Source organism: Musa acuminata, chromosome BXJ2-6 (genome assembly GCF_036884655.1).
Source record: "Musa acuminata AAA Group cultivar baxijiao chromosome BXJ2-6, Cavendish_Baxijiao_AAA, whole genome shotgun sequence".
NCBI classification, from domain to species: Eukaryota; Viridiplantae; Streptophyta; class Magnoliopsida; order Zingiberales; family Musaceae; genus Musa; species Musa acuminata.
In genome coordinates, this window is record NC_088343.1 from 15,094,415 (window position 1) to 15,117,774 (window position 23,360).

Consider the following 23,360-nt stretch of genomic DNA (forward strand, 5'->3'; position numbering starts at 1 on the left):
TGTATCCCTAGTGTCCCTACACGAGCAGCTATGAGACCAGCTGCATCCATCATATGGACGGGTATACAGCACACTAGTCTATCCGGTTATCACGATGTCCCTCTCGAGTAACCTATGACCGGGATTATTTAGGATATGTGTTTAAAGGTGAATCGATCTCATTATCGTGATCTCATCACGATCCGATTCCCATTGCACGAATCCAAGGACATCACAATATATATATGCATTTATGCAATAGTTATAAAGTGATATACGCCAAAATATAATAAGCAAAAAGATTCTGTATCAAGTCACACGTGCCATCACTCACGTGATTGGCTTGCTGGGCACCTATGACTAGCAGTAATTTCACGTTTGTAGGTTTCGGCCAGCCTTGCATTGCCTCAATTTTTGTTGGGTCTACCGCCACTCCTTCTGATATTATATGCCCAAGGTACTCTACTTTTTGCTAGAGAAAGCTGCACTTTGGTTGCTTAACAAAAAGAGTATTCTCCCGAAGGATCGTCAAAACAATCCGTAAATGCTGAAAGTGAGTCTCAAGAGAAGGGCTGTAAACGAGAATATCATCAAAAAATACCAGCACAAATTTACGAAGAAAGCTTCGAAATATATCATTCATGAGACTTTGAAAGGTTGAAGGAGCATTAATGAGTCCAAAAGGCATTACCAAGAATTCATAATGGCCATCATGTGTGCGAAATGCAGTTTTTGGAATGTCATCGTTACATACCCGAATTTGGTGATAACCGGATCGGAGGTCCAACTTCGTGAAGACTCGAGCTCCTTTAAATTCATCAAGAAGTTCATCCACCACTGGTATTGGGTATTTGTCCTTGACGGTGATGCCATTTAAAGCTCGGTAGTCGATGCACATCCGTCAAGTTTCGTCCTTCTTGCGTACAAGTAGCATCGGTGAGGAATAGGGGCTGCAACTTGGTCGAATCACCCCTGTTTCAAGCATCTCCTTTACGATCTTTTCAATTTCATCTTTCTGGAGGTGAGGATATCGGTATGGTCGAGTGTTCGTTGGTGGCTTGCCCGGAAGGATTGGAATTCGATGGTCATGTTGCCGAGAAGGAGGAAGACCGCGCGGTTCAGCAAATATGTCGGCAAATTCAGTAAGCAATTTTGCAAGATTTTGATCTTCAAATTCTATTTTCTTCCCCTCTGGTTGCTGCTGGAGGTGCATCAAAAAGGCACCATTTACCTTGTGTAAAACTTTCTCCATTCGTTGGGTCGAAACAGTGGTAACGTTTCTTCCGCGCTTCCCGCGTAGGATGATCTGTTTGCCCTTACAGTAGAATTTCATAATTAATTTAGAAAAGTTCCAAGAGACATCACCTAGTGTAGTCAGCCATTCTATACCAAGCACTGCCTCATAGTCATCGATTGGTAGGAGGAAGAAATCGGTGATAATTTCTTGGTCTTGTAGTAATAGTTTCACCTGCGGGCATCTTTGGTCGCACTTTAGGATTCTACCGTCGGCAACCTTTACATCGAACTTGCTGCAACCTTCAATATGCAGTGCCATCCGAGCAGCAACCTTACTATTCAGGAAGTTATTAGTGCTACCCGTGTCGATGAGAACAGTGATCGGCTGTTGTTTGAGAAGGCTACCAACTTTCATCGTTTGCGGATTTGAATAGCCGGCTAGTGCGTGTACCGTAATGTCGGTCGGCTGTGGCTCTTCTTCCATATCTTCTTCTTCATGTTCAAGGCTCTCTTCTAGATGTTCAATGACCTCTTCTTCTACTGGTTCAATCATAAGAAGTCTACCTTTTTTACAGCGATGCTTGCGGCTCCACGACTCGTCGCAATGCCAACATAACCCCTTCGCAGATCGCTCCCGAAGTTCTTCTCTTGTTAACCTTTTCGGTGCAGGGACTCGGTTGATAGTAGGGGGGGCTGAGGGCTTTAGTATTGTAGGTCGTGGAGTGATCCTTGTCCTCCATGCTTCATGGTTCAATCGCTCCTCTTGAAGTCGTGCGAAAGAGATGGCTGCCATAAGCGTGTATGGTTGTCGCGTCTTAACTTCTCCCCGGATCTCCGGCTTTAAACCCTCAATAAAAGTCCCCAATAACTATTTTTCAGACCAATCACGAGTTTGATTAGATAACCTTTCAAACCTGGTTTGGTACTCCTGAATGGTGGAGGTTTGTCGGATCTTTGCTAGTTGTCCGTCAATGTTCTCGTAATAAGTTGGTCCGAAGCGGATCAGTAGTCCTTCTTTGAATTGTCGCCAAGAAAGGGCTCCATAAGTGTGTTCAAACCAGTCAAACCATTGTATGGCATCCCCTTCAAGATGTATAGCTGCAATTTCCACCATGGATGCATCTGCGATTTTGTGGTACCGAAAATATCACTCCGCGCGTGAGATCCAACCAATCGGGTCTCCTTCTTCCCATCTAGGGAAGTCCACTCTCATACGCGAATAGTTGGGGTCGGTCATAGAGCCTCCCCTCTCTTGGAAGTCATCTCTTTGGGCATGATGTGATTGGTTAGAGCTCTCTCCTTGATGTGATTTCTTCGGGCTTGGTGGTCGGCCCAAACTGAATTCGGTAAGGAGAGTCCGAATCTTATCCTCCATTCGTGCCTCAGAGGCTTCAAATTTAGCATTGATTGCGTCCTCAGATGCCATAGTATATGACTCCAAATCTGTGATGTTAAGATCTCTCTTTTGTTGACGAGTTAAAGGCATGTATAGGTTTGATAAAAATCAGTGAAAGTTTGCTGCAGAATTGTGTTGTCTTGTAAGAGCAGAATTATCGTCGAAGAAACAGCGGTTTCTCGACGAAATCTCCACAAAAATTTGAGAGATTTGAGGAGAGAGTTGACAGCAATATCTCAGTTTATATGATAGCAAGGATGTCCATCAAGAAAATTTCGACAGTAACAGCAAGAAAATTGGTGTAAGTTGCGATAGCAGAATTCTCGTCGAAAAATTTCAGCAACTTACGATGAAAATTTGCAGCAATATAGGAACGAAATTTTTTTTTTTTTTTGGATTTTCGGATAGGGATAAATAAATTGCAGCAGTAGTAAGGTAGGAAACCAGAACCTGTTGCAATTCACGGGGAGATCAAAGGTTGATCTGCGGTGGTGGAGATGATGGTGGAATTCGACGACGATCTTTTAAGCAATTGTGGGAATTGCTTTGGATGGTTGTGGAGGGTTGATGGATGGCAATGGAAGGGCAGCGAGATGCCAAGAACGCTGCTCTGATACCAGGTGTTAGAACCCTTGCAGATTCTAAACTTGGGGTTGATCTCTTTAGGGGATCGGCCTCCTTGGAACTCTATAGGGGTTCCTCCCTCCAAGTTGCTGCTCAAAGGCTGCAGAAAAGATTCATCTATTGCTTATCAAAAGAGAAGGAATACATGGCTATTTATAGGGCTTCTAAACCCTAACTCCTAATAGGACTCCTACTTAAGACTCTTACTTCTAACCAACTCCTAATATGACTCATACTCAAGACTCATATTCCCTTACAACTCCTAATTCTTCTCTAAGAAAAAACCTCCTAACAGAATGTCCCTCTCAATTAGGACTCTCCTAGCTAGAGTCCTAACAGAATGTCCCTCTCAATTAGGACTCTCCTAGCTAGAGTCCTAACACCTACCCAACGACGACATCGGAGGTGATCCTCATCTCTTACATATTTCTCCTGCTTCACTATCCTCCCAGATGGTCTATCTAATAACAACGTCAATGGTAGAGCCGAAAGGAAGGATAGTGATAGGGGTAATAATGGCGACATGACGTGTCACGACGTTGGCCCCACCTGGGCGCCACTCTGTCCGAGAAGGAGGGCAATAATGCTGACTCGACATGCGCTGACGTCGTCCGCTCTCAGACAACGATCGTTGTCTGACCCCGCGCGCTTGACCAAGGGAGAGGAGGACGACGACCGAAGCTCGCCCATACCCTGCGACAGTTCGGTTCTCCACGCAACGTCTATAGCAACGTCAGACGCCATCAGAGGTACGATCCTGCCCCCCGCAGGCAAACACATCAGGTAACACTTTACCAGAAAAACTCCCTTCCACATCATCTGACTTGATCGTCGGAGCGGTCGGGCCGAGCTTCCGACCCGGCTTGTGTGTAGGAACAAGGGCAAGGTCGCACCATCCTGGCGCCGCGAGGAGGCTTCGCTCCACACGCAACGTCCCACCCGGACCATTACAACCGGCCACCCCGGCTGTCCCGAGGAACGCCGCGCGAGATCCCCCCGCATTTGGACCCGAACCAAGCCGCGACGGCCCCAAGGCCACGGCATACTGTTGCTTCCCGCAACATTTTGGCGCTAGAAGGAGGGCCCGAATGTCGAGCGATCAGCAAATACACTCTGGCGAACCCGCAGCCATGGGATCGCATCCGATCAACACCCTAGAAGAACATCCCTTGCGGGATGAACCCCGCGACGAGCACCCCGCCACAACATCGGAGCGCTACTACGGCTATTCAACGACCCGGGTTTGTCGCCACCCGACGTCCCCGTTGGCCCGCCACCTATTTCGCCCGAAGCCTTCCATGATCTCGCTCACCAAGTCCGAGCGCTGGCGGGCGTGACGCAGACTATCATCCCGCTCGTCTCCCAACCGACGCCCCCACATGCAACCCAGCCTTTGCAACAGCGTGGGCCCCCCGCCCGGGCGCACGCGCCACTCCCCGAGCGCCCAATTTCACCACGAAACCGAACGGCCCAGCCTGGAGACCGAGAGGCGGAAGGCACGTCGAGTCGCCCAGAGCCTGAGGTGCCACCCGCGGACTTGACGAATGCCCTGCGAGCCCAATTGCGCCACTTCAATCAATGCCTCGATGAAGTACAGCAGGAGGTTCACAGATCAAAGGGGGAGCTCGGGGCGGATGGATACCAAGGGTCACCGTTCGCACCCGAAATACAAGATCAAGTGATTCCACCACACTTCCGGCTCCCATCCCTTGACGCCTATGACGGCGCCACTGACCCCGTGGATCACGTGGCCGCGTTTCGCGCCCAAATGGTGCTATATGGGACTTCTGACGCCTTGATGTGCAGGGCGTTCCCAACGACCTTGAGGGGATCGGCCCGCGCATGGTACAGCGGCCTGAAGACTGGGACCGTCTCTTCCTTCTATCAGCTCACCCGAGACTTCGAGCTCAATTTCCTCGCCTACGCCCGTCCGAAGCCGTCCGTGGCGTTGCTCCTCGGACTCCACCAAAGGGAGGACGAGCCCCTCTCCCACTTCGTAAACCGTTTCACGACGCAGATCCGAGGACTCTCAGACGCTCACCCTTCTCTATTGATGCAGGCGTTCATGATAGGCCTGCGGCCCTCCAGGTTCATCTGGTCTCTAGTGGAGCGGCCCCCCACGACGGTACCCGAGATGCTCCAGCGAGCGAGCCAGTTCGTCGCCGCAGAGACATGGATGGCCGGGAAGTGCGAAGAGCACAAGAGGGTCAAGCCGGAGCCACCCCGGCAGTAGCAGCCCACTGCATCTCAGCGTAGGTTGGACAGATGCGACCCGCCGACATCGAGGCCCCCTCTCCCAGCCTTGAACTCGTCCCGAACGGAAATATTCCTCCACATAAGGGAAAAGGGGCTGCTCAAAGAACCTTACCCGATGAGGAATCCGCGGGCACTGGCGGACCAGTCGAAGTACTGCCGCTTCCACCGGCAACATGGGCATGACACTGAACAGTGTCGGGAGCTAAAGAGGCAGATCGAGGAGCTCATTCGTAGGGGACACCTCGGTCAGTACCTCCGACCGGACAAGGAACTTTCACCGCGCCCGGAGGGTCCCATCGAACGACACATCGACGTAATAGCTGGTGGCCTCGCATCTGGCGGGGATTCTATGACCAGAAGAAAGGCGTACGCCAGAGCCGCTCCGACCGAAGCTCCCAGGCATGGGCCCGAGCCTAACATCACCTTCCCGGCCGAGGCATCCGAACAAACCGAGCACAACGATGCGCTCGTGATATCGGCCAGAATAGCCAATGCGCAAGTAAGAAGGATCATGGTCGATACCGGGAGCTCAGCTGACATACTCTACTTCAACGCCTTCCAAAAGCTTGGCTTATCCGGAGATAGCATGAAGCCGATATTCTCGGCACTCACCGGATTCACCGGTGATTCAATCTCGCTGCTAGGGGCGATCACTTTACCCTTGACCCTGGGAGCCCCGCCGAGGTCGAAGACGGTGATGAACATCTTCCTGGTAATCGACCTCCCTGCTGCATACAACGTCATTCTCGGTCGGCCGACCCTCAACAAAATCAGAGCTGTTGTCTCGACCTACTACCAAACTGTGAAGTTCCCAACCCACGCCGGGACCGGAGAGGTCGCAGGAAGTCCCCGAGAATCCAAGCGCTGCTACCTGACCGTCGTTTCGTTACACAAGAGGGCCAGGGTCGAACCACCGTTGGCGGACCCCCGGGAGATGAAGAAGCCAAACCCCATCCTGAGCTGAGGGGGTCTACCATCGACATGCCGCTGTTAGAGGATCGGCCGGAGCAGACGGTTAAGATCGGGTCGGAGCTACTCGAGCAAGAACGAAGACAACTCGTCGGCCTCCTACAGAAGAATGCCGACGTCTTCGCCTGGTCGCCATCTGACATGACGGGAGTCGACCCGACGGTTGCATAGCATCACCTCAGTATTTCACCCGACGCCCACCCTGTAAAACAAAAGCCCAGACGGCTGGCCCCTGATCGACAGTTGGCCATACGAGAAGAAGTGGGTTGACTCCTAGAGGCGGACTTTATAGAAGAAGCCAGATACCCACAATGGCTATCCAATGTAGTCCTCGTCAAGAAAGCTAATGGAAGCTGGAGGATGTGTGTTGACTACACCAGTCTCAACAATGTATGCCCGAAGGATTGCTATCCCCTTCCAAAAGTCGACCAGTTGGTCGACGCTATGGCCGGACACGCCCGCCTCTCATTTATGGACACCTTCTCGGGGTACAACCAGATCAGAATGGCACCCGAAGACCAAGAGCATACGACCTTCCTCACCGATCAGGGGGTCTACTTCTACAAGGTCATGCCCTTCGGATTGAAGAACGCCAGGGCTACATACCAGAGAACAGTAAACAAGATGTTCGCCCACCAGATCGGGCGGAACATGGAAGTTTACGTCGACGACATGATTGTTAAAAGCCAAGACGCGGGAGCCCACCTGGCCGATCTGGCTGAGGCGTTCGCCACACTACGCAAGTACGGCATGAGGCTCAACCCCGCGAAGTGCGCCTTCGGTGTTACCACGGGAAAGTTCCTCGGGTTCATCATACACGAAAGAGGAATTGACGCCAACCCGGAGAAAGTCCAGGCGATAATCAATATGCAGTCACCTCAGATGATCAAAGACCTACAACGCCTTAACGGGAGGCTTGTCGCCATGTCCCGTTTTCTTGCCCGATCAGGTGATCGCTACCTCCCCTTCTTCAAAGCATTGAAGAACCCGAAAAATTTTCAGTGGACGGAAGAATGCCAGGAAGCCCTCAACCAAATGAAGCAGCACTTGGCCGACCTCCCCTGACTTGCCTTAGTCTCTCCGGGGGAGAAGCTAGGCATCTACCTGGCTGCCTCCCAGCACGCAGTCAGTTTCGTCCTGGTCAAGGAAAATTCTGGCGAACAGCTTCCAGTCTACTATGTCAGCCACGTCCTTAACGGGCCCGAAGAACGATACCCACCAATCGAGAAGCTGGCACTTGCGCTCGTGCTATCCGCCCAGAAGCTACGCCCATACTTCCATGCTCATCCGGTGGAGGTCATTACTGACCAGCCGCTTCGGCAAATCTTATCCAAATTTGATGTTGCAGGACGTCTTCTCAAGTGGGCGGTGGAGCTCGGCGAGCATGACGTACAATACGCGCCCAGGACCGCCATCAAAGCCCAGTCCATGGCCGACTTCATCGCAGAATTAACCCAGATCGAGGACGAAGGTCTCGAACAACCTCCCGAGGCCTGGGTCCTGCACGTCGACGGATCGGCCAACTCAAAAGGCATCGGCGCGGGGTTGGTGCTGCAAGCTCCCGACGGGCGATCGTTCGAGCGTTCCCTCCGCTTCGAGTTCCAGGCCACCAACAACGAGGCGGAATACGAGGCGCTCCTAGCAGGACTCAGGCTGGCCCTTGAGATGCAGGTGGTCGCCATCTGTGTCCTCACCGACTCACAGCTAGTAGCCGAGCAACTCAACGGAGGATACGAGGCTCGGGACACGACCATGGCGAAGTACCTGGCACAAGTAATAAACCTAACCGCCAAGTTCCCTCATTTTACATTATTTAACGTCCCAAGGGGAGAGAACGAGCATGCCGACATGCTAGCTAAGCTGGCATCAAAGCCAGCCCTTGAAGTCGGGCCCGAGGTCGAGGAGCTACCTGCCCGTGCCATCGAAATCGCAGCGGCGATCTCGGGTGGCGCGCCTACCTCCTGGGTACAAGAATTGCTGTGCTTCAAACAGGACGGGACTCTTCCGCCCGACAAAGCGAAGGCTCGGCGCCTGCGTCGCATGCATGCGTGGTATACCGAGGTGGGTAGACGGCTCTACAAGCGGTCTTTCTCATACCCCCTCCTACGGTGCTTGGAGCCCGACGAAGCTCAGAAAGTCCTAGCTGAGGTCCACGAGGGGATCTACGGGGAACATGTTGGCGTGCGAACCCTGGCACACAAAATACTTCGCCAAGGCTACTACTAGCCAACCATGTGCCGGGACGCGAAGGCCCACGTGCAATGGTGTAGTTAGTGCCAAGAACACGCCCGCACACCCCGGCAGCCCGCGGTCCCGCTCACCCCCATCAACTGCGCATGGCCATTCACGCAATGGGGTTTGGACCTCCTCGGCCCTTTCCCCCTAGCCTCGGGGCAGCGAAAATATATCGTCGTACGTGTGGATTATTTCATAAAGTGGGTCGAGGCAGAATCGCGGGCGACGATTCGGCTTGCCCAAAACCATCATTGCAGATAACGGGCCTCAGTTCACCGGTAAAAGGTTCCGGGAGTTCTGTGCCAACCACGGCATCCAGCTACGGTTCAGCTCGGTGGCCTACCCTCAGACGAACGGGCTGGCGGAGGTAACCAATCGGTCCATCCTAGACGGGCTCAAAAGAAGAGTGTCCGCAGCCCGATCGGCCGGCGTCTTATGGTCGCTACGCACCACTCCCAAGACCGCGACTAGAGAGTCCCCTTACAGCCTCGCGTTCGGAACCGAAGCTATCCTATCGCCCGAAGTAGCCATTGCCACCCTTCGGACAGGAGGCTATGACGAGAAGGTTTCGAATGAAGGACTTTGAGCCAGCCTCGACATGCTCGAGGAGCGACGCACCGACGCACACGTAAAGACCCTCTCTTATAAAATGGTCGTCGCAAGGATCTACAACAAGAAGGTACGACCCCGACCAATTAAGTTAAGCGACCTAGTCCTACGAAAGGCCGAGGTCAGTGACCCGACCTGAGCGAGGGGGAAGCTGGCCCCCAAATGGGAAGGACCTTATCGGGTCATCGAGGTGATCCGACCGGGTACATACCGGCTCGCGACGATGGACGGTTCTTCTCTGCCGAGAACATGGAACGTCCAGAACCTTAAGAGGTTTTTTGTTTAAATGAAGTTTTTCGTCCGAGGGAAGAGATCTTCTCCAAAGGAAGAGGAAGAAGCTGGGCAAGCCACGAGAAGAAAAATTTCCCTTTGTTTTCGCCGGAAACATGGAACGACCAGAGCCTTGGAAATTTTCGTCTAAAGAGGAAGAAGTTTTCTTTTGCCCAAAGGAAAGAAGAAGAAAGCGACACACGAGAGGGGGAAAAAGTTTTCTTTTATTCGAGGAAAGACCGCCTTACAGGACTCAACTTACAGGACTCGACTCCGACTTACAGAATTAACTAGCACCTTAGAAAACAAAAAAAATACAGGACCCTTATTACAACGGAGCATCCAGGCTATCGTCAAAGGGGACGTCCTCGGGCATGTCAACCTCCAGATCCTCGGGGTGGGAAGTAAAGGGATCCTCCTCCACCTCGAGGCCAGGGTGACGAACACAAAAGCGGGACGTGGCGATTCGGTATCCGTATTCGAAGGACACCCGCCCCGTCCGCGTTAGCCCGAGTTCGAACCCCTCAGACTTTTTATACGCCTCAAGGAGCTCCTTCTCCCTGACGGGTCGAAGATGGGCCTCCTCCACCAGCGCCACCGAGGTCGCTTTCGCCTCGGCCTTTGCTTCCTCCAGCCTCTTGCTAAGGACTCCTGCCTCCGTCTTCGATAGGCGGAGCTCGGCCCGCTCCACCCTTATTGTTTTCTGGAGCTCCGACCTGAGGCGAGCCGCCTCCACCTCAGATTCTACCGTGCGCTTCTCGGCGGCCGCCACCGCCTCCGGACCGGCCCCGGCTCGGACCTCCTCTACCTGGCGGTGGAGCTCGGCGTTACGGCTGATAAGGCCCCCGATGACCCGGCCGGCGTCACGTACCCTGTCCATCAGGGCCATCGCATAATGAAGGCCCTGTAAAAAGAAGACGGGTCAGCAAAAGACAAACAGCCCCGAACAGAAAGAGAAGAGAAGAACTTACCCAGGTCATGGACTTGGCCGACTTGCTGAGTAAAGCCTCCGAGGGCAAAGTGTACAAATCCCGAGCCATGTCGGGATGAAGTGCACCTCGGAGGAATGCTGCAGAGGCGTCCCCTCCGGCCCATACTCCGTCCCCCCGGGACAGGCCTCCCCAGCGGGCCACCAAAGGGTCACTGGCTTCCCCGGACGGGATCTCACCCACCAGCCGCGCCAGAACGGCTCCTCACCCCCGGCTGGCAAACGGCACAGGTCACGAACAGAGGGAGGGCGCAGACCCTTCCCAACCGCCTGCTGACTAGGCCCGGCCTCGCCCCAATGAGGGCCCGCCTCAGCCCCCTTGGAAGGCGCCGTCTTCGCTTTCTTCCGAGGGCACCCGACCTCGATCTCCAGTGGGGCGTCCTTCGTGCCGGGCCGCGAGTCGGCTGGCGGTGGTGGAGGAGGAGCTTGCGACGCATTGCTCCCGAGGAGTGACTGGAGCTTCACCATTTCTACAAAAGACAAGAAAAGTGTTAGTACCAAGGATGAACCATGCAAACACCCGAACCAAACGTTACTGACGTACCCAGTGGCATCGGGCTGAGACCCGCTTCTACTAGCCACTGCTCGGTCATGCTCCGGAGAGCCGGAGAGCCTGGGAGCCGGGGAGAATCTCCCGGAGCCTCCCCAGGTCTTGGCGCTCTGCTTCGCTCAAGCTTGGGGTAGTATTGTCGACCGCCCTCGTGGACCACCGAACCCCAAAACCCCAGTCCTTCGCGCAACTAACATAAAAAAACCTCCCCTTCCATCCTTTATTACTGGAAGGAGCCCCCCCGACTCGAAAGCCCGTCCGGGCAGATAGAAAGTAACCCCCCGAACCTTTGGAGAGGCGATAGCAAGAGAGGAATAGGTTGAGGGTAGGGGTGATGTTGGCATGGTAGCATTCCCCCAGGAATACCACTAGGTAACGCCAGGAGTTTGGCGCCACCTGGGACGACGAAATTCGCCAGAAAGAGATACAGGCTACGATGAGGGGGTGAAGGGGAAAGCGCAGACCCGCCTCCAGGGCGTCCAGGGTCAGCGCGAAACCCTTCGGGACCGGGTCGTAGGCCCGCTGTCCCGGTTCAGGGGCACTAAGGATATAGTCCTCCGGGATGCTGTAACGTTCCCGGAGCCCCCCCAACAATGACCCACTCACAGTGGAGTCATTGTCGTGCGGCCACATCAGGGCCTCCAAGGCCCGCGCCGCTTCCCCGTCTGAGGATTCCACGGGGGATGTCGGAAGGCATTCCCCTCTAGTTACGTAGGAAGGGGAAGGAGAGGAAGAAGAAGAGGATGACATCTTGACTGACCTTGACGGGAAGATGCTACGGGGAGGGGGAAGACGACGCGGGAGGCGAGGAAGAAGACTGGGAAGGGAATGGCAGGACTCGAGGAAGAAAACTCAGCGGCGAAAGATAAAAGCGAAGCGGGACGTTCGCTATTTAAAGGAGATATCCTGCCAGAACCAGCGCCCCTTCACCTCCCGAGAATGGGCGGCAGCCCACCTACGCACATGCGTAACCGTCACGCCAAAAGATAGGCCCGCCTTAATGAGAGCCTGACGTGGTAGCCCCGCTGAAGTGGCAACGCCCTGACGCCTCGATCTCAATGCCCGAAAGCGTGCGGCAAAATCAACCAGTCCCTTTAGAAAGGAAATCAAATATGACAGCTTTCCAACTCCTGCTACTGCTAAGTAGGCAAGGAGGGAAAGAAACACAAGTAGCTTATCGGGTCGTCAAACCATGCCGTGTCGCTCGGCCACATGATGCCCGAGCCCACGCCTGCGCGGTCTGTCCGCCTGCGTCGTGCTACTCGGTCGCATGACCATCGCGACCACGCCTACACGGTCTGCCCGCCTGCGTTGTGATCCTCGGCCGCATAATGCCCGAGACCACATCTGCGCGGCCAGCCCGCCTGCGTCGTGCTCCTTGGCCCCATGTTCCCGAGACACACCCGCACGGCCAGCATGCCTGCGTCATGCTCCTTGGCCCCATGCTCCCGAGACACACTTGACGCGTTCGGCCCGCCTGCGCCGTGCTCCTCGGTTGCAGGCTGCCCGAGGCCACCTCCTCGGCCGCATAATGCCCGAGGCCACCTCCTCGACCGCATAATGCACGAGACCACACCTGCGCGGCCTGTCCGCCTGCGTCGTGCTACTTGGCTGCATGACCATCGCGACCACACCTGCGCGGCCTGTCCGCTTGCGTCGTGCTACTCGGCCGCATGACCATCGCGACCACGCCTGCGTCGTGACCCTCGGCCGTATAATGCCCGAGACCACACCTGCGCGGCCAGCCCGCCTGCGTCATGCTCCTTGGCCCCATGTTCCCGAGACACACCTTCGTGGCCAGCCCACCTGCGTTGTGCTCCCTGGCTCCATGTTCCCGAGACACGCCTGCGCGGCCAGCCCGCCTGCGTCGTGCTCCTCGGCTCTCTGCTTGACTGCCCGAGACGAAGCTCGACCTCATGTCGCTTGAGACTGCTACGGCACCGAGGGACAAAGCCATGCCACGGACTCCCCCCAATTGCAAATAACCGACGCATAGCTTCTTCCGGGGGGGGGATATGATAGGGGTAATAATGGCGACATGACGTGTCACGACGTCGGCCCCACTTGGGCGCCACTCTGTCCGAGAAGGAGGGCAATAATGCTGACTCGACATGCGCTGATGTCGTCCGTTGTCAGACAACGACTTCGTCGTTGTCTGACCCCGCGCGCTTGACCAAGGCAGAGGAGGACGACGACCGAAGCTCGCCCATACCCTGCGGCAGTTCGGTTCTCCACGCAACGTCTATAGCAACGTCAGACGCCATCAGAGGTACGATCCTGCCCCCCGCAGGCAGGCACATCAGGTAACACTAAACCACCCTATAAATACCCCCGAGTTCTAAACGAAGGGGGAGGACACTTCTTTACTAGAAAAACTCCCTTCCACATCATCTGACTTGATCGTTGGAGGGGTCGAGCCGAGCTTTCGACCTGGCCTGTGTGCAGGAACAAGGGCGAGGTCGCACCTTCCCGGCGCCGCGAGGAGGCTTCGCTCCACACGCAACGTCCCACCCGGACCATTACAACCGGCCACCCCGGCTGTCCCGAGGAACGCCGCGCGAGATCCCCCACATTCGGACCCGAACCAAGCCGCAACGGCCCCGAGGCCACGACATACAGTTGCTTCCCGCAACAGATAGTAAAGTATGTGAAATGGGATGGTGCATGAGATAAAGATCGTGAAACTGGAGGGGTTGAGTAGAATAACAAAGTAAGAAAAATGAGATAGTGCAAGAGATAAGGATCATCATCGATGTTGTCATTGGGTAGATCGTCCCGAAGGATAGTGAAGTCGGAGGAGAGGATGAATCCAAGGGAGAATAGCAAAGTTTTCTTACAAATTATCATTCTACGAAATTAATATCTTTTTTTACAGTAAGAATAACAAAATTATCTTTTTATCTTTATTTTTAACTTCATTTTTATACGTGACAACACATACAACATCTTCCCGTGTAATTTTCTCCGAACCCCGTCCTCTTCGTTCCGTGCCTGATCCCCGACCTCAATACGGTACTTACTCCTCTCTCTCTCTCTCTGTCTTGTTGTAACTCACTCTATCTCTTTCCCGATCTGCCCCTCTACCATTATAAGTATCCCCTCTTCTCCCCGCCTCGATTCAAATCCATCTCTGTCGCTCTCTCTCTCTCTGTTTGCGATCTCGAACCCTAATGTCGGCGGACGCGGCGGTGTCGTCCCCGAGGGAAGTGCGATCGGTGGACCCCCAAGTGTGGAAGGCCTGTGCCGGCTCCTCCGCGCGCATCCCCGCCATCGGATCCCGCGCGTGTTACTTCCCCCAGGGGCACGCCGAGCAGGCCGCGTCCCCGCCCGATTTCTCCGCCCTTCCTGCCGTCCCTGACGTCGCTCTCTGTCGGATCTCCGCCGTCCGCCTCCTCGCTGACACTGAAACTGATGAGGTTTTCTCCAGCATCAGCCTCGACCCCCGGCCGTCGGTAGCCCTCTCCCACTCATCGTCCTCCTCCTCCTCGTCTCCGCCAGAGGTCGCAGATGGAGGCGATGGGTTCGTTTCCTTTGCCAAGATCCTCACCCCCAGCGATGCCAACAACGGGGGCGGTTTCTCGGTTCCCAGGTTCTGCGCAGACTTGATATTCCCTCCCCTCGATTTCAATGCCGATCCCCCAGTGCAGACCATCTGGGTGTGCGATGTCCATGGGAGTTTGTGGGACTTCCGGCACATCTACCGCGGGACTCCACGGCGCCATCTCCTGACCACCGGATGGAGCAAGTTCGTCAACTCGAAGAAGCTCATCGCTGGTGACTCGGTGGTCTTCATGAAAAACCAATCCGGCAAGATCTTCATCGGCGTCCGCCGCACCAGTCGCTCCTGCGGCCCTGTGGACCACTCGCCCTACATCCCCCAATCCACTACCCTGGTGACGATGACGGAGAACTTCTCCGGCAGTGTGGGATTCTCTAGGAACGTTAGGGGTAGAGTTCCGGCGGCATCAGTGGTGGAGGCTGTAAGATTGGCTGGGATGGGCCTCCCTTTCGAGGTCTTGTACTATCCAAGGGCTGGATCCCCGGAGTTTGTGGTGGCGGAGGAGACGGTAGAAGCTGCGATGAGGGTGCGTTGGACTAGTGGCATGCGGGTTAGGATGTCGCTGGAGACTGAGGACTCGGCGAGAATGACTTGGTTTCAGGGTACACTGTCTTCTTTGGGGATGAATGACGTGGAACAGTGGCCACGATCACCATGGCGTATGCTCAAGGTACTTGTTTTATTTTTCATCATGTCTTTTACCTACCTGTTAGTTTACGGTGGTGTTTGTTTATCAATTTGCTTCGGTGTCCAACATGGATTGAAGAATATCTTGTTTGCTTATCCTTGTGAATTGTCACTCTCCTTTGTGAAACTTCATCGTGAGTTTTCATGCCGGAAAAGTATCAAACAAAGTTAAACGTCTGATGCTAATGTCAGAAGGAATGACAAACCAGTCTGGCCCAGAGTACAAAAGAAATTTTCACCATGCTTGTCACTTATGACAAAAGATCGGAAACATTGGTTAGCAAAATAGATGTTACATACACCCATGCATGCCCTTGTGCCTATAATATAATATGAAATGGTTTGCATGTTGATCGCTGATTTTCTGAAAAAATCTAGCTTAGAGTCATTAGGAAAACAAGAAATGTATGTTTCGTGATACTTGATAATAGCTTAAGACTTTTTGTTATGGCAAGGTGTTGACAGCATGGTGGGGAGGGAGTGTTGTGGTGAAGAAAACATAGGGAAGATTACAGTGAAGGGGGGGGAAGATGCTAGCAAGGGGAGGGGGAAGTCGTCGACGGCTATGGCAAAGAAAGGGGTGGGAGGTGGCAATTGCTACAAAGGACAAGGTAGTCGGGTTTTGGGAAAGCTCGGGTGGTAGGGGATGGAGGTAGTTGTAGCTGTTGAGTTCTAGGGAGGGGGCGATGATGGAGGGGAGAGGAGGAAGAGAGAGATACCTCGAGGAAGACATCGTCTGATGAATAGGAAGATGCTACATTGTCATTTGCCGATAGAGAGGAAGACATTGTCATTCTCGTTCATCAATGGAGAGGAAGATGCTGTTGTCATTTGTCGATGGAGAAGAAGACGCTAATCACACTTTTTTGTTCCTCGATTAGGTTTCTGAAGGGGGTAGGGGCTCGTACGTGCACTTGGGGAGAGAGGGTTGCGATGAGAAGGTGTCTATATGGTTCAATCAAACCAAAATCAACGAATAGGATCAAAGAAGATTCCATTTCAATTCGGTAGGTGCTTGGCTTGCTCAATGCTTGGCCCAAGTGCATGCCTAGGTCTCATCCAATTGAAGGCACTTGCCTAGACTTGTTACCAGGCACTTGGGCCTCGCCTTGCCTGGGTGCCTAGGTGTGTGCTCGAGCACCTTGTGGCTTCACCACGGCTAGTTTGACTGATTATGGGCAGTTTCAATCTTAATTTACATGGTTATAAATTCTTTTCCTCAAATGATATTATAGCGATATAATTGAATACTTGGAACTATTTGTTTTTAGAAATTTTGCACTTGAGACTCTCTAGGATTTGGAATCATGGATTTAGCTTTTTTGGCAACTGTTTCGTTAGGATTCTTCCTAAGAAATTACTTATGCCATCTATGGATTAGATTGGAGCGTGAGCATTTTCCTGTGATAGTATTTTCGTTTTTATTTAGAGATGCAATTTATTGTTCAATATGCTTGCACTTGGACCTTATATACGAAGCGTGCCAATTATATTTTTTATCATTTTGAGTAACCAGTCTAAAAAAATTCATGATTTTGTCTTTTTCCACCCCTTCAACCCACACCTTCAACTTCTTGTTACCCCTTCAATTATTGTCAAAATAGGATTGGTTTGGCATCATGATTTGCTTTCTATATTTTCTTATTTGTTTTTTCATCAGGTTAATTGGGATGAACCAGAGGTTTTGCAAAATGTCAAAAATGTTAGTCCTTGGCAAGTGGATTTGGTGTCTGTTAGTTCTCAGATAGAAACTCCATTTTCTGTCATAAGGAATTTCAAGATGCCAGAAAATTCAGAATTTCTTGGGAATTCCACAGGGAAGACACTCCAGATGACAGGAATGAAGAGTAAATCAATTGGCAGTGTATCCCCCTTTTTCAGTTACATTGTTCCTGCTGGCATGCAGGGAGCCAGGCATGATTCCATCAGTATACCCCATTTATGTGATTCTGCAATAAATAGAGATAAAATATTCATCGATGGTCCACATGGTGTTAGCACGTTAGAAAAGAATGATGTGTCCGTAGATCAAAGGATCGGTACCACTTCACTAGGAGGTTCATCTCAACCTAGCCAGGATAGCATCCAGGTTTTAGACAGAAGGATTCTCGAAACAAGAAGTAATCCAGTTAAAAAACCTAGTATGGGATCTTTCCAGCTGTTTGGCCAAGTTATCTATATAGACCAACCTACTAATGATGATAACGACAGAAAGTATGAAGACACTGAAGGTGACAAGCCCGGTTCTTCTTTGTCCAATCAGCACAAGCAGTTGGTTGTTCAATGTCCAAGAGTTTCTGCTGTTGGAGCTTGTCAGTGAAAAAATGGTGCCTGTAGTTCTATGATGCTCCATTAACAGGTATGTTAGACCAACTTGTGTTTTTGTCTTTCTCATATATAGCTAAAGTTTAAATTTTCTTGGAACTATATAGAGTAGACAACATATGACTTTGAAACTCAAAAAGCTTGAATCAACCACATCTTTTTTCTACTTGAGACTTAATAGTATATCTAACACATCCTTTGTGTTAAGATTGAAATGATGAGATTTGGGAGTGTCTTTCTGTTTGGTCTCAAACTTAGATGGATTGTTCATATATTCATGTGTTATCGAGTGACTCATTGTTTGTGCGTTACCCTTAAAGCCAAGATTCCACAGTAAATCATGGTACCTATTACAACTTGATGTCTAATGAGAAAATAACATTTAATTAGAGAAGTATTAATCTATTAAATGTTAAAAATATCTAAGCGCAAACTGGATTAGTTACCAAGTTAGCTGATACGTTAAGATAGTTCTCCTTGAAAATGGACTAATTTGAGCCAAGATTAATAGACATAATCAAGCTAAGATATATGCTTATAAAGAAATGCATTTATCTTTGTTTGCACATATACAGAGAGGTACCAGAATCCTGGGAACTGACCTGTGCAGCTTTGTACTAAACTAAAAGATCACCTGAGAAGGTTAATAAGAAGAAACCATGAGATTTTGAATATATTACAGAATCTGATGACTAACTGAGCTTCATTACAATTGTCATTATTGTTAAATACATTTATTATGATATTCATGTCTTATGTATCCTGTTTTCCGAATTGGATATACATATTCATGCATGTGTCAGTACCATGATTCGTACAGAAACTAAACATGAGCAGCTATATTTATTTCTTTATAATACAAATATTTAAATCTGGATTAAGTTCAAATAAAATTATGATGTTGAAGGGAGAATCCAACTAATGAAATAAATCAACTGTCTGATTCTCATTGCATAACAAAAATATTGTGGCAAATAACACGAATTTGAATTCCTTGAGAAATTCTTAAAGATTATGCATACAAATTATGTTGAAATTGCATGAGTTCCATTTTCGTTAGTCAAGAGGTTCTTTAGGCAAATTGAATGATGGACACATGAAAACAATTGTAATCCTAATTCTCTGAGCCATGTTACTACATCAGTGATTGTTGAATTTTCGTGATGGTTTTGAATTGAATAAGTTGAACAATTTTCTGCATCAACAGACTAGTGTTGCTTTTATTGTTATTTTGCTTGTTTGATCATGATAAAATTACTTATTGTCGCTAGCTCAAATGAACATTTATCATAGGTTGGTGCTTGACATTTCCTGTTAGTTTTTCACAGGTGTGCTCTTTTGATGGTCACGTCTTACAAGTCATCTCAAAGTGCTGCCCGGACCTTGTCATCTATGCAGATTAACAACCTGACTGACTGCTTCCTTGACTTCTTTATGATGCTTTGAACCCCATCGTCTTAGTTATGTTGTATTTGCTTTCAGGAACAAGTTGTTTGAAACAGTTTAGCTTAGAATATTCTGTTTCCTTGGCTTCTTTCTATGCTTTAGATGATTAAACTTCACTGTTGGAGGCATCTTTACTTTTGTAGAGACTTTTTGATCCACATTTTATCAACTTACTGCTGTCTTTTTGTTTGCTTCATCTGTCAGTATATGTTTTTTTTTTAATTTCAGAATGACATTTTTTGATCCACATTTCATCAACTTACTGCTGTCTTTTTGTTTGCTTCATCTGTCAGTATATGTTTTTTTTTTTATATTTCAGAATGACAATTTTATCATTTTAAAATATTGTTTTAAGTACAATAATAATTATCGATAGTTAATTAATTGATTTGTTTATATAATGCATATGTTTTCGTTTCTTCCTTGAGGCACACTCTTCTTTCATCTCCACAGCTGGGATGATTAAATCATCTGTAATCGTGGCTCTGAGACTTTATATGGTTTACTACTTAGTTAAAGATGCAAGCGTATGATGATGATAGCTTATTTTTAAGTTGTTTTTTTATTTTCTGAGAAATCATTTGACTTGCTTCTTGAGTTCAAATATTTTATTTTGACACATTGGTCATAAAGAATTATCCTCATATATGTTGAATGATTAAACTTTAGCATTTTTACATATTCAAATGGTCTGTATCCTCTAATGTATCTGAAATTTTTTTTGCTAGTTCCAGAAAATTGTTTTCAGAAGTACTTCAGAAAAACCATTTCCTTTATTTAAAAAAAAAAAAACAGGAAAAGAAACCCAACCAAACAGGCACAGGACAGAGGCCAGTCTGCCAAAATCTCCTTTCTGCGTCATTTTTCTAAACTAAATCTCTTTACGAAGGTAGAGTTACCCACTGCCATGGGGCATATGGACTTCAATTTTTTGATCTCTTCTGCCTATAATCGTTGTATAGAGACATAGATTCAGCTACTGTTGTGAGTTGCGCAAGATGTTCAAGTATCATCAGCCTTCAATCTAGATGTTGTGTGTTATTGCTCTCCCAATGCACCATTATCAGGGAGGACCATGACCAGGGAAAAAGGAGGAGAAAAATCTATTCTGGAAGGTGCGGAGGATACATCAGAGAGCGATGTATCGGCCCAGACAGAGGAGCCATTCCACATGGTTAAAGCTTTGTCCTAGCGTGAGATTACCGGAAAAAGAGATTCACAATGTGAGCCCTACATATGCCCTTCCAAGTATGACAAATCTTCTCATGAAGTGGGACATCATCCAACATGCTCCCCCCCCCCCCCTCTTCTAAAGGAGACAGACAATCCGACGATGCCCCCAAGGGTTCGTTCAGACGTGAAAAAGGTCGTGCTCTTTTCCCTGCTACCTGCAACTTCAATACGATAATAATTAAGTTTAGCTGTTAACTGCAAATTTTTCGTCTCAAATTTAGCAGTTTATATGACCGATCATCTAATCGGTTGTTTGCTAGAGAGACACATTGTTTGTTCATTGTTGGCCAGTCTAAGCACGGAATGAAGCCGATACCGGGGAAACAACCAGTGGCTAAAGTTCGTCTCTCGGATGGGAGGAATTAGCATTTCAGGTTCTGAACTACATAAATTTTCTGCCACCTTTCCAAAATGCTGCTTCGTATGCTCCATGAATTCATGTTACTACTCTTCACTAGCTTCTTCCGTATGCATTGATGATACCAATTTCACTACACTCATATAAAGTAGTAGGCTTCCTTCCATATAGGATAGGACACATGAGAGTTGCATATCTTATGTTCTACGGATATATGTGACATAGTCTTTCTCTTCATTAGAACCCAAGAAATCATCAGAGATCTGTTCTTTGCTTGCATGATTCTTGAGTCAATCAATCCTCAAAAAAAGAAGCGTGCAACCCATTATGTGATGCAGAAAGTGAAATGGACCACTTAAAAGAAGAGTGGTCTTCTTCCCCACATGATCTGTGTCCAGGCCTGCACACGTGCATGTCTCCTTCTACCTCCCCGTGGTAGGCCTGCACACGTGAATATTATTATTACATTGTCGTGTGTTACAGCTGAAACATATTTTTCATTCTTCGTCTCTAATTTTTGTGGCTTTTCTAACCCCCCCATTCCGTGAGAATGTGATTAGCGAGCATTCATCTTTTTCATGGCTTTCTTAGATAATTCATGACTTTTTTTATACCATTCATTTCTTTGATAAAAAGTTATGCAAATCTATTTGGATGTGATAATACTTCATCATTATCACATCGTATGTTTTGGGTCCGTAAGAAAGTGAAGATGATATGCATGCCAAAGCAGCGAGATATATGCATACATACGTATGATTAGGAGCAAAATACTCAACTTGGATGGAAAACAAGTACTTACCTCCTCTCTCTCTCTCTCTCGCTCTCTCTCTCTCTCTCTCTCTCTCTACACAAACACACACACACACACATTCCTTCTCACTCGAGTCTGTGGTAGTTTTCCTCCTTGTGAAGCTTGTTGTTGATCACCTAGAACCCATCATCCACCTTACATCCAAATCCCACATGGCTCGTGCTTGCCTTGTTGGACCTCTTCCATCGTGCCAGGTGGAGGAGATGACCGATCCTCTTGCGCCACCTCAGCTTCGCTCCGCCGCGCTTCTTGTGCTCCGCTATGCTGCTCACTCCCGTTCTGTCCTTTCCCATGGAAATGCCACTGCCACAGGTGATGCTTGTAGAAGGTATGGTAGAGTCGATAGCCCTCTTGTTAGGCCAAGATGTCTGACCGCTGTCCTCCTCGAACTTGAATGAGATGAAGGAATCTGCAAACAGAAATCATATTTCGAGTTCATCAACAGCTTACTGTCACCACCGTCAGCAGAAATGTAGTCTTTGCACGGTCAAGTGGAGATTAGCTTTTTACCAGGTCAGATCCATAGCTATCAGAAACCGATGCACGCTTATAGAATTCATTCTTCTTGTCTTTAGGTTATTCATTTGTCCCTAAGACCGCTGCTAGAGACAATAATTCGTCAATCATACCCTCGCTCTCTCTCTCTGTCTGTGTGTTTAGATCTTCTTCATCTTCCCTAATCTTCTTTGTAGCATACAGAACTAGGGTTTGAGGGTTAGGGAAGTAAGTACCTTCAAGGCTGGCGATGGAGTCTTCACCACTGGAGGTATCTTTGCTCCTGTGGTATCGATTATCGAGTAGCTGCAGGAGAGAGCCCAGCGCAAACACATTGCGCAGGTTGACGCTTTGTGTTCTCTTCAGCGTTCTCGAGGGCCTCTTTGTGCCACCGGGTTGTGGAAGTCCGTTTTGTTCGGAGGCCAAAACCAGGAGCCTCTCCTTCAAGCAAAGAGCACAGATTCCTACCACCACTTCCTTGGGGTGGCAGTAGCAACGTGGGTTGTCTTCTCCATGGCCTCTCATCTTCGCCGGGCAGCAGAAGGCGATCGGGTGAAGCAAACCGACAACGCAGAAAAGAAAGAGGAGAATTCACAAGAGTTGGGTCGGTCGCTGAGGAAGGGGATGGAGGGTGGTGGTGAAAAGAAGAGGAGGTGAGAGAGCATGCACGACAAAAGACACCAGCAAAGCTTGGAAAGCAGTATATGGCGTTGATATGAACGAGTAGTTGTGCTGGTATGTTTTCTCACGTGCAAGAAATAGTTGCATCAAATTTGGTGATGCGACTTATTCTTTTTCCGTTTAGAAAAGTTGTCTTACCATTCAGAATTAGAAGTGACTTCTCCCGATTGAAATCTTTTTTTATTGAAATTATCTTAGTTATCTGATTTGGAGACTGATTTAGAAGAGTCAATTAAAATCATTCTTTACTTTTGTCTCGAGATGTTGATCGATTTATTCGCATTCACCTCACCTCCAAGCTGTCTCGAAATTTATAATCTGTATCCCAACAAGGTCCCATAGAAGCTTAAGTCTGTATAGAATTTCGTTAGGTTTTTTAGTAGAAAAAAGATTTTATCTTAGAACGCACCTTAAAAAACTATTCTATAATGGGCTTCGAATATAGTTATCTTCAAAAAGTACATGTCAATTATAAAGAATGTGATACTCTTTTTTCTGAGTGACAATCATAATGTGTGGAACTCGAGATATGGTAATATCCAACTCACTTAATTGCCCAAGTGTTCAACCATGTGACATATCGATCACATAGCACTAACATGTTAACCACATAATACTATGATATCTTATCAATCATATACCGTGGAGAT

General features: G+C 49.3%; 4 protein-coding genes across 5 annotated transcripts; 3 read left to right on the forward strand and 1 right to left on the reverse strand.

Annotated features, from left to right (window-relative positions):
* The first annotated feature begins 5,606 nt into the window (after nt 1–5,606).
* Nucleotides 5,607–6,455, forward strand: LOC135613880 (uncharacterized). Its single transcript, XM_065110895.1, has one exon. The coding sequence runs from the start codon at nt 5,607–5,609 to the stop codon at nt 6,453–6,455; it is 849 nt and encodes a 282-aa protein (XP_064966967.1).
* Nucleotides 6,456–7,111: 656 nt separating this feature from the next.
* LOC135613882 (uncharacterized) lies at nt 7,112–9,281 on the forward strand. The gene is made up of 3 exons (XM_065110896.1): nt 7,112–7,409; nt 7,536–8,635; nt 8,967–9,281. The coding sequence occupies exons 1-3, from the start codon at nt 7,112–7,114 to the stop codon at nt 9,279–9,281; spliced, it is 1,713 nt and encodes a 570-aa protein (XP_064966968.1).
* A 4,945-nt stretch (nt 9,282–14,226) lies between these two features.
* LOC135584367 (auxin response factor 17-like) lies at nt 14,227–19,319 on the forward strand. Of its 2 annotated transcripts, none has more exons than XM_065113087.1 (3): nt 14,227–15,341; nt 17,019–17,717; nt 19,002–19,319. In XM_065113087.1, exons 1-2 carry the CDS (start codon nt 14,283–14,285, stop codon nt 17,676–17,678), a joined length of 1,719 nt encoding a protein of 572 aa, XP_064969159.1. In that variant the 5' UTR covers nt 14,227–14,282; the 3' UTR covers nt 17,679–17,717; nt 19,002–19,319. The 2 variants fall into 2 exon arrangements, with proteins under 2 accessions (XP_064969159.1, XP_064969157.1); XM_065113085.1 differs by having other exon boundaries at nt 19,012–19,319.
* Nucleotides 19,320–21,474: 2,155 nt separating this feature from the next.
* LOC135613526 (uncharacterized) lies at nt 21,475–22,905 on the reverse strand. The gene is made up of 2 exons (XM_065110558.1): nt 22,266–22,905; nt 21,475–21,943 (listed from the first exon to the last, which is right to left on the reverse strand). The coding sequence occupies exons 1-2, from the start codon at nt 22,552–22,554 to the stop codon at nt 21,651–21,653; spliced, it is 582 nt and encodes a 193-aa protein (XP_064966630.1). The 5' UTR covers nt 22,555–22,905; the 3' UTR covers nt 21,475–21,650.
* Nucleotides 22,906–23,360: the final 455 nt, after the last annotated feature.